We start from the raw sequence: 11,477 nt of genomic DNA, 5'->3' as shown, positions 1-11,477 counted from the left end.
ACTTCTTTGATCATGTCTTTCAAATAGTACACTAATTCTTAAATTTTCTCTCCTGTATCTCTTTTCCAGGTCAGTTGTTGTTTTCTGAATGACATGGTTGGTATTTTCTTCTATTTTACTTGTTTTGACTGTTTTTTATTGTTTCTTGATATCTCATTAAATGATTACCCAATTCTAATTTTCAAGCAATATTATTCTTCAGTGAGAGATTGGACCTCATCTAGTGTTTGGCCATTCTACTTTTTAAAGAGTTCTTGTCTTCAGAGGATTGTGTGCCTATTTTGCCATTTTGCCAACTGAATTTTTTTAAGGTTTAATTTTCTTCAGAATTCTTACATCTCTTTAACTAAACTGCAAATTCTTTTTTCATAGTTTTCTTGCATCGCTCTCATTTCCTCCCCCACAAAAATGTGTTCTCTTCTACTACTCTTATTTCTTTATTTAATATTTCTAGGAATTCTTGTTGAGTTTGTTTTCATTTATAATTTTTTCTTTGAGGTTTTTTAATAACCGTTTTTGCATTGTTGTCTTCTTCTGAGTTTATGCTTTAGTCTCCCTGGACACCATAGTAACTCTTGACAGCCATTTTTTTTTAAGTTTGGTTATTTTTCTAATTTGTTTATTGACTTTAAACTAGATGTTAAACTTGGGTCCTGCTCACCTGAGTGTGAGAAGATAATGTCCTGAGCCTCAGGGTTTTTGTGTTGCTATTTTCAGAGTTTGGTTTGGAGTCAGCAAGGTTTTGGTGTTTTCAAGGTTGTATAAGCCTGGGAGATGTGTGGCCACTGTTTTCTTTTCTTTTTTTTTTTAAGCAATCGGGGTTAAGTAACTTGCTCAAGGTTACAGGGCCAGGTGTTTCTGGGTGGATGCTAAGTGTCTAAGCCCGGGATTCGATCTCCAGGTCGTACTGACACTGGAGCCGGTGCTCTTACTTGCTGTGCTACCTGGCCGCCTCCAGCCACTGTTTTCTTAATCTGGGCTCTACTCTTTACCTAGAAAGGGTTTCTAGTCCTCTCTAGCTGCAAGTGTCTTCTTTGCTTTTTAACTGTGAGCAGGGCAACCCTGCTCCTTTTTGAGTGAGTGCCAGTGATCCTCTCTGCACTTGTACTGTGACTCAGAACTGTGTATGGGCAATCAAGTTGCCATTTAGTACATGCTGTACCATATAATCTTTCTGAGTAGTAGTCTGATCTTCTTAGTGTCTCAGGACTGAGAGCTCCCACAGCTACTGGATCAGATGGGATTACTGCTGCCAGCAGGACATGTGTGGGTTCCAGAAAGGCCTCCACCCAGATGTCACATCCTATTCTTGCTAAGCTCTTAAGTTTTCTTTGGCAAGAACATTTTTTACCCCACTGTTTTGTTATTTCCAAAATTTTATTAGAGGTATTTTTTATAAAGTTGTTTGAAGGGAAATATTGAGAGATTAAGTGGGGTGCCTTCCCCTAAACTGACATCTTGATTCAATATAATAAAATATTGTTTCATTCAATTTTTATATACATTTATTATTTTTTAATTATGTGTAAAAATAGTTTCCATTTATTTTCGATTTTTTAGTTTAAATTTCTACCTCTTTTCTCCTCCCCTTCCTCTCCTTTAGAATACAAGTAATTTGAGAGGAATTATGCAAATTTATGCAAATTTTTTTTCTATATTGGCCATGTTGCAAAAGAAAACACAGGTCAATAAACCAAGAAAAAACAGGAAGTTAAAAAAAACATGTTTCATTTAGAATTCAGACTCCATTAATGCTTTCTCTGGAGGTAGTTAGCATTTTTCATCATAAGCCCTTCAAAGGTGCTTTGGATCAGTTTATTAAGGGGAATAGCAGTCATTCACATTTGATCATCATATGATGTTTGCTTTTGTTTGTTTGTTTTTACTGTTTATAATATCCTCCTGTTCCTTCTCATTTCACTTTCCATTAGTTCAAGTATGTCTTCCTACATTTTATTTAAAACATCCTACTCATCACATACAATTTTACAAGTTGAATTATTTGTGATTTCAACCTTTTATCTTTTGTCATGGAGACTGCTTGATTGTAAGATTTCATTTCTTTACAATAGTTGGAAAATAATTCTGTGGGTTCCTTACCATGGTTCACTGTTACTTGAGACTTTTTTTTTAATGATGCAACCCTTTGTCTTCTTTACACTCTTGGCACTGGTGTTTAGCTGAGCCATACCAGGATATATTCATTGTGAGTTTATTTTTTCTGTCTTTAGTTTGTTTTTAAGAAGGTGGATGCTTTTAAAAATTTATTTTATTTTCCCTTTCCTCTTTCTCATTGTTCAAGAGAGTTTAACTTTCCGGGCTTTAAAAAAAAGTTTGTATGCTGACTCATAGTGGGCAGCTGGGTCATGCAGCGGATAGAATTTTGCTTTGACAGATATTCTAAATTGCTATAAGCATGACTGAGGGAAGAACTTCCTCACTAATTTTATGATGTCCTGATGTGACAGGCCAACTAACTCACCAAATTTCAATAGGTGATTGTGATAAATTGCTCTCATTGGGCCCAAACAGTCATAATGCTTAGCCTCTCTATAAGTAGGTAAGGAGTAACTTTATATCTGTCTGCTGTCTTTAATGTCTCAAGAATACTAAGATTTCTTAAGAGGATTCTATCTTCTTGCTGAAATTCCTGACAATAAATAGGGATTGAAAATGCATTTCTTTGAGGATTCTTCTTTGTTAAGGACTTAACTAGTTGGTAAGTTTCAGTCAATGTCTCTCAGCTAACATACATACTGGTTATGCATATGTACAGTTGGTCTTTCCTCATAGATCCCAAAATATAGTTCAAAAAATAGTTGTGCCTTTAGTTCAAGCATCAGTAGTTGGAATATAAAACCATTGGCATCATTCTACAAATGTTCCAAAAAAGCCATATGCTGGTGCCAGTGAAATTTTTCTTCTGGCTTCAATGTCCCTAATATATTCACCAAAGTTGAGTTAAAGTTTTCTAGTTGTGAATCACTTTCCAAATAATAAGATGTGACTGTAAGTTTTTGAATGCATGCCAGAGCTAATATCTCTTTGAACTTTATACTCTGAGAGTCTTTTCTCAGTTCTGAATAGATCTTGAAAAGAAGTCGATATACTAAGAAATCCTTTACCCATCATACTATTGCAAAGGTGAATGGAGGCTTTTTAAGTTCCTTTCTGGGTGTGCTTGGGCACAATGAGTAATGTAGTTCATCACCCCTGATACAACACTCCTCTTCCATATATCTCTTTCCCAACAAAGAAAACAATGAAGACAAGTTTCAAAAGTCTGCAAATACTTCTTTAAGTTCTCAGCATGATTCAGTAGTATTTTTCTCTGCATAGGAGGTACAATACTCTACTTTTAAAAGATATTTTTGGAACTGTTACACAAAAATTCTGTTTCTTACTAATTCTAGACTGCTTTCTTGATATATATATATATATATATATATATATATATATATATATATTTATATATATACCAGTACCATTATGTAGAGCTTTCATAGTCACAAAATGATATGGCCTGGTTAACAACTATTTCTTGCTACCACTTATAAGATCAAAAACAGTCTGGTACAGTACTCCATTGCACAGCTCCAGTATCTTCCAGTGTCTCAATAGTAAAGAGACCTCAGAAGACAGAAATGATACTCACCACCTCACTTCTTTTCTGGTAATACATTAAATAGCCCTAAGTCAAACACTGGCAGTCTTCATCACTCATCCACAGACAACCAAAGCAAAGAGTCTTGCTTCAGTAAAACAGGATTCACATATGCTGCTGGCATATAGTCTTGTATAAAATTAGTATATATTTATAGATTTTAGCGCATTCTACGATTGTTAGGTTTTAACCAAAAAACTCACAGCTCATGAAGATGTCAGATTTATGCCAATTTCTTATTTTGTTCTCTCTCATCCATTCATCAGTATGCAAACAAGTAAAACATGATGTTGCTGGTTTACAGAGTTATTAGGAAGAAAGCATTTTTTAAAATTTAAACTGCTTTAAAAGTGCACCCATTATTATTCAAAAATCCAATGATATTTCATCTTGGGGCCTTGCATAGCCCTGAATTTTTATCCCTCCTCAGCTTTTTACCTCCTATGTTGGAGATTTCATTGCCTTCATGTCTTTAACTTTCATCTCTAAGAAAGGAGGATTTTTTTTCTTGGACACATTTTACTTATCACATTGCTTTGTGAAGAACAAGATTTAAAAAAATAAAACTGTGAGTTGCAATTATTATGACCAGAGGAAGGATCACACAACATCAACCAAAAATACAAGCAGATGAGAGAGAGACAGAGACAGACAAACAGTCTGACTGACTGACACAGACACAGAGACAGAGAGAGACACACACATACACAGACAGAGACAAACAAAGAGAGATAATGAGAATTCTGAAACCTTCTGGTTGAGTGATCCTGAGCAAACTATTGAACTCAGTTCTCTACCAGGAAATTGTGGAATTGTTGCTAAACTGTAAAACAACTGTATAAGAATAGAACCTTGATTATGCTGAAAATACCCTAAGTTTGGAGCAAAAAGAAGAAAACATAGGTGCAAAATAAAGGTCAGATTTTCTCCCTACCAAACAATAATAAAGGATTTCAATACCTCCTATATTTCACCATCATATGGCAAAGCCTCCACCTCAATGCCTCAGACAGTTAACAAAATGTAGTTATTGCTGTAGAGGAAAGATGCATATTTCATTTGTGCAAGAGGAATTCCTCACAAATTTTCCAAAAGATTTCAGATTAAGATTCTCTTTTTAGTGGCATGACTTACATTTCAAATGACAAGTATTAAAATTCAACAAAATAGATAAAAATCTCATTTGTTGTTAATTTTCAATATAATGGAGACATTTCAAAATGCATGTGGTTTATGGCAGCTGTTCCAAACTTCAAGGTATGGAAATTTAGGTGAATACAGAGAAGTGCTTTGATTCATTTTACATGTCAATATATGAGCTAAACTTGGTTGGAATATTAGATTTTGTTCAGTATTACTTTATATTTTGGGGTTTTTTCATATACAAAGAAGAAATGAACAGAATGTAAGGGACCTGATATTGACCACAAACACATAGGTAGTATAAATCAGAATTTTCACATTAAAACTCTGACTCAAAATTAAATATTTTCCTGTTTTTCTTTCCATGGGACACATGAAGAAATACTATATATGTACTGTCCAAATCCCTTGAAACGTTTGTTGTAGTGAATTCTCTCTCTCTCTCTCTCTCTCTCTCTCTCTCTCTCTCTCTCTCTCTCCTTTCCCACAACCTCTACCTTTCATCATTTATTTTTAACAAATGTGGATAGAATTGGTATATAGTTGATGGTGAAGTTATCACACTTTCTTAAAAGAATTTAATTTTTAAAAAATAATACATAAGGAAAATTAATGGTTATTCTCTATTTCTAGAGTAGAGGGGTCAATAAGACAGAATGAGTATCTCTGTGGACTTCCTAGTAAGGAAATACATTTAAAATTTCCTTCAGATACTCACTCACTGGGTAACCCTTCAAAAATCATTAATATCAGGGGAGGCCATGTGGCCCGGTGAGTAAGAGCACCGGCCCCAGAGTCGGGAGACCTGGGATTGGTTCCGGCCTCAGATACTCAGCACCCACACAAAAATATAACTGGCCGTGTAACCTTGAGCAAGTTACTTAACCCTGATTGCTTTAAAAAAAAATCATTAATATCTCTGGCCATTGGTTCATTCACATATAAAAACATTCTCTAAAAGTGATGACAATTAAGGTGCTTTCCTTCTATGAAGGATGAGATCACAGCTTGGAATTGTTACCAATCTTTATTGAAAATTCCCCTTTCTTCTATTGACCACCAAATTTCTTGTTCTGGGCAGGATGACCCATGTATAAAGAAGAAAATTTTGCCTTGAGAAAACAAAATCATCATTTTTTGGTTTATTGAAACCTGATTCTTTGTTCTCATGTCCTTTGTTAGAATAAAACATTTGAAGTGATATTTGAGGGGAAGGCAGTTAGCTTTAAAATGGCATGAATTTATGTTTTAATATGTTTATTCTCAGAATTCAATGATAGAGTTTTTCATCCTTTTGAAAGCATTGTAACAATAGGGAATCTTGGAATCACTACTGATTAAAAGAAAGGGACTGATTGCTGGGTAACACAATGAAAAAACAACAGAGGCATGTATCATCCATGGGTTTATGTCTTTAGAATTATCTATCATAATAATAAAGATGGAAATGAATGAATAGGAGCACACAAAGATGCTCATGAGAAACAGGATGACTTTGGTGGCTTTGATCTCTGGGGAAGACCTGGGGTTAACACTGGTCTTATGGATGTGTTGAACTTGCCAGTGATGTTTGTACAAAACAACCACCATGTAGCCACTGGCAATGGCCATGAGCCCCATCAACAATGCATCATAAAGTGCCCTCCAGATTAAAAGTTTGGAAGAATTTAAGACATATTTGTCCACAGAACAAAGCCCAAGGTTTGTTCTCAGACCACTGTTTGTGTTGTTCCTAGGACCAGTCACATACAGAGGCACAGCCCCATTTATCAACAGATTGAGTGCCCATATGAAAAAACAGAATGAAACAATATGCTTTGGGGATCTGACTTCGAGCTTTGACCATATGAGACTGCCAGAATGGATGGTAATGGCCTGAAAGACACACAGAAGGCAGGCAGCGTAAACAGAATTACTCCTGGAAACTCTTTGAAAATAAAATATGATTTTACATTTAATGTCACCCAGGAAAAATTTCTGAATGCATGAATGGATTGTCCATGGAACTCCCCTCAAGAGAATCATCAAAATGTTGTTAAAGGCCAAATTGACAAAAATGATTCCAATGGGTTTCATCATTTGATGAGTGATTATATTAAAACCATACAAGTAAAGAAGTGAACCATTCCCATATATTCCAATTATAATGTAAAGCATATAGAAAGTACACAGGAAGTCATAAAATGAATGCATTTGTTATAGTCTTGCACAGAAAAGTGGTAGTCAGATCTGTAGTTCCCTAGGAATGAAAAGAAAGGATTCTTTTAAAGAACAAGTAATGCAAAATGAGATTTCATATTGTGCTCACTACTAAGACTAGCTTCAGTAATGCTTGTTTGTTATATAAAGATACAGTTTTAGGAAATGTTTTTCTCATACCAGTTTTTTTGAGGTTAAATATAGAAATATTCCAATCCTCTGACATTAAATATTGTTTACATTTATAAGTAGAAAATGTGGCATTTATTAGCATGACTATGATTATGATTTTCTTTGTTGTCTTTGTATATATGCCTAAGTTTAAGAAGGACATAATATTTTAAAGATTATCTAGAGAGTGAAAACAGAGATCATGAAGGGACTACAGAAAAAAAAAGTGTAGGATTTTTGGTTCAAGAAAATTGAAATATTTTGCCTTGGGAAGAGAAGACTATAGAGAACCTACACAGGAAAAATGAGTGAAGGTCCTTAACATAAACACAATTGACATTTCATTTGAGAAATGAAAATTTGATGAGGAAATCAGATTTAAAATATTTGATGTTAAATTAGTGTGTAGACAAGGAGACATTTTTGAGAATCATAGAAAACATTTAAATATGAATAACTCATACATGGACAATTTTTTTCTGTTTTGAACCCAAAATCATAAATAGAGGAATATTTGGAACAGAAGAGAAACTTATTTAAGCTTTATAAATTGATAAAGTTTTTAAGAATTTTTAAACAATGGACTAGGTCATCTTGAAATATGATGTGTTGATTTTTAACAGAAACCTGCATTTAAAGTTTGAATAACTACTTATAGTATATATTGTAGGCAAGATTCTTTTATGGATAAGTATTAGAATAGAACTTCCTTCTGTTGTTGAAAGATTTTGCTTTATTCCTGGATTTCCCTCCCATTCTTTACATGATCTGCTAAAAATATATATATATATATATATTACTGGATGAATTAGTAATGTTAAGCACTTTGTGTATCTTAAAGACCATCTGAAAATAGTTTAAGACTTCTAGTTGCCTGTATTTTAACTGTTAATTTTGGATGCAGCTATCATGTAAGGGTCAGAAAACATAAAATCCATTGTGATCAGGGATTGCTCGTTGGCCTGCATTTTCTTTGGCTAGATACGTTCCATCACAGTGGAACATAAACACTGACACATAAGAAGATGTTAGAGAAATAATATTTCGAGGGCTGTTGTTGTCTGCCTCATAGACTCCCATCTCCCAGAGATATTAAAACATTAAGCAGTGGTGGCTTATTAAAATCGCATGATTTTCGCCTCTCCCCCAAGAACCAATCATCTCGTGTCACTACCTGGCTAAGATATTATATTTTTCACCTATTTTCTTTCATGATTTACTTTTCCTTAGGATTCCTGGCATCTGTATATTCAAGATTCAACCACATCTTGTATCAATATATAATCAATGCTTAACACTTACCCAAACTTGGTTTCACTACTAGTTGCCTGCTATATAGAGGAGTTACACGTAGGGCCTTTTGATTCTTACCCTTGGACATATTTTATCAATATGACCCTATCTGAAGCATCACAGTCACAAAGTTTATAATACTGTTATTAAAGATTAATAACATTCAAATGCTTATTTTATAATTTCTATATATTTGTTATAAATATCTACTCATAGATATTCTATAAGCAGCATGTTTAAGAACAGATTCAGCATTTCAGCATTATAGGTTTTAGATTTGTTATATATTTATTATTATTGCTATTTGAAAAGATGAAAGCTAAAAGTGTATGCTGTGAACTGGAATCTGAAAAATATCTGCTGTTTTTAGGAGTATACCAAGACTGTAAACATGCTAAAAAGGTAGAAATTTGCATTAAATAAAATAATCGTTGAAATTTTTAGATGAAATTTACTGGTTTATAAGTAAGAAAATATGAACATGTGCTGAAATTCCACTGTGGAAAAGCTTTAGTGCATTGGCCAATGTTAAAGAATATCAATAAATGCTCCACATAGTAAAGCTATTGCAAAGTCTCTCAAATGGAATTATTGTCACTAAGATTATGCTACAAGGGCATGAATGCCTTCTTAAAAGACTATAGCTGAGTACACAGAAGATCCTACTGACTTTGTATTTTGTGAGAACCTTTACTAAAGAGATTCCTACCACCCAGGGCAGCAAGATTCTCAAAAGAAGAGATTATTTTAGACTGGAACAATTATGAAATATGTTAATCCATACCCAGAGATGAAAAAACATGTAGTTAACTTGGAATTTTACCAATTTCTATCGACTTCTAGGTGCAGATCTCATAGTGAAAGCCCAGAGAATCGATTTTGCATTCTGTAATTATAGATAACAGTCAAAGAACACAGGAAAAAAAGGCTAAGAAAACAAATGTTATAAGAGTTTGATGTAAAATCCTTTCCAAGAGAGTACATAGGACCAGAATTATACACTGGCTATCCATGCATGGATAGACAAATATGTAATGAATTTAATTTCATGTAGAAAAGACTAAATTTCAGTATCAAGAAAGGCAAATTGGGCAGAAAAATAAAAGGAAGTCATTGTGGTTTCCTGAAAATAATAAGAATAACCTCAACTTGATTGAAATAATAGCCAATCCTATTGAATAATGCCAAGATGAAGGTAAATTCAGAAAATAGTTTTTTTTAACTGCTGCAAATTTTGTATAAATGAAGATACATCTATCAAGTACATTTGACAGGTGAAATAGCTTTTAATTAACAGGAATCTGATGTTCAAGGTAAAGATTGCTAAGGACAGCTAGGGCCTTGTGACCAGGCATTGCTCCTTATACGACAGCTCCAAACACCAGTTTTTCATCCTCAAACAATAAACACTTTTCTGTAAGTTCTCTTGGTGAGCATCCATTTTCTCAGATACATGGGTGATCTGTATCTCAATACCCTCTTTGTCTCTATTAAAGAAGATGTTTTCTTCCACTTATGAGTTTGATATATTTTAAGACTAATAATCCTGTCATTGCCTTAGAAATTAGTTTGAGAATCTTTAAGTAAAAAGAGTAGTAGCAAGAGAAGAGAGGAGTTATCATCCCATCTACACATAAAAAAAGTCAATTTTCAAATCCTCCTTTATATGAGGATTTCACTCAGCACACAAGAGAACTTCTTTGCCTTACATGATGTGTGCCCCATTTCTGTCAAATGGATTCCTGAAATACCTTTCCCCCCTCAAAAGACACTTGGCCATTTATCTCACACTTCCCTATAGCCCTTTAAACACTGAAGTCTGCTCCATATGAACTGGATGGAATAATTTTCTAATAAATACAACTAAGAAAGCCTCCAGCCCTCAATATTTTATAACCCAGTTTCCTGTGTTCTGAACTTAGAGGAGATGGCAGAGCAAACTTCCAAACTCCACTGCAACTTTACTCTAAAATGCAGTGGATGAGATCATGACCATATTCTAAAGAGTAGGCACAGGGCTCTCTCACTGGATCTCCCTCCTTTAAACCTTCTCAACCAAGGGAATCTAGTTGAATCCCACCCCCTTTCTAATCAAGGTTTAAAGAAAGGCTGAGAAAACTCTTAGAAGATTCACATGCATAGTTTTTTGTCAGCCTCCATCTTTTTACTTCCCTCTCCAATCCCTAAGAGAATTCTGGACTAACGTGAGTTGCTTTGTAATAGGCTCTCTATTAGATAAAATAACCTGAGAAGTGATGGAGCCCAGAGTCCTGTCTCTGTCAAGGGGTTACTTCAGTTTTGAAGCTACTGCTGTAAGGATACTTGCCTCAGTGGCTTCTTTGTCTTGTTATTGTTATTATCCTTAAAATCAGGAACCAAGAACCTGCAAAAATGAAATTATCTCTCTCAGGCAACAAAGAGCAGAGTCACGATCTGAACCAATGTCGTGTGTCTTTAATTTGATTTTTCCCCCATTTCAACATGATTCAGGAGCAACCACAGTATTTGAGGCAGAAAGACAAAGGCCAGTCTTTGCCAAATTTGTAAGATGTTATTTTTTAAATGTAGGAAGTCACTAAATATAAGGTTCACCACAATTGAAAAGGTGGCAAAAATTAAGAAGATATAAACTAGGAAGGAAAAATTCAGAGGAAAGGAAGTAGGGAACAGAAATGAAGGGTCAAAGACTACACACTGAAAGCTATTCCCAGTTTCTTGATGAAAGTTACACTGGAATCAAACAGGGCTGAAGGTCCCCCCAAAAGCAAAATAGGGCTGTAGAATGAGGTCTTCAATGGGAGACAGAGAACACATGTGTCCAAATTTTCATCAACCAAAACATTCTGTGACTTAAGATTCACCATGTCCCTTGGATTTGAATTCTCTCACCTGTAAAATAAGGGTTTTAGATCAACTAATATGACTTCTCTGCTCTGAATCTCTGAGGCTATATGACTGCCAGAGAGAGAGAGAGAGAGAGAGAGAGAGAGAGAGAGAGAGAGAGAGA

At 34.5% G+C, this 11,477-nt stretch overlaps 1 protein-coding gene across 1 annotated transcript; it reads right to left on the bottom strand.

The window, feature by feature from the left end:
- Positions 1-6,070: 6,070 nt before the first annotated feature.
- LOC138163295 (vomeronasal type-1 receptor 4-like) lies at positions 6,071-7,000 on the bottom strand. Its single transcript, XM_069090841.1, has one exon. The coding sequence runs from the start codon at positions 6,998-7,000 to the stop codon at positions 6,071-6,073; it is 930 nt and encodes a 309-aa protein (XP_068946942.1).
- Between the last annotated feature and the right edge of the window lie 4,477 nt (positions 7,001-11,477).

This window comes from Petaurus breviceps, unplaced genomic scaffold (genome assembly GCF_028583685.1).
Source record: "Petaurus breviceps papuanus isolate PSGF00001 unplaced genomic scaffold, PetGlider_PUasm1.0 188, whole genome shotgun sequence".
NCBI classification, from domain to species: Eukaryota; Metazoa; Chordata; class Mammalia; order Diprotodontia; family Petauridae; genus Petaurus; species Petaurus breviceps.
This window is presented reverse-complemented; position numbering and strand designations above follow the sequence as displayed.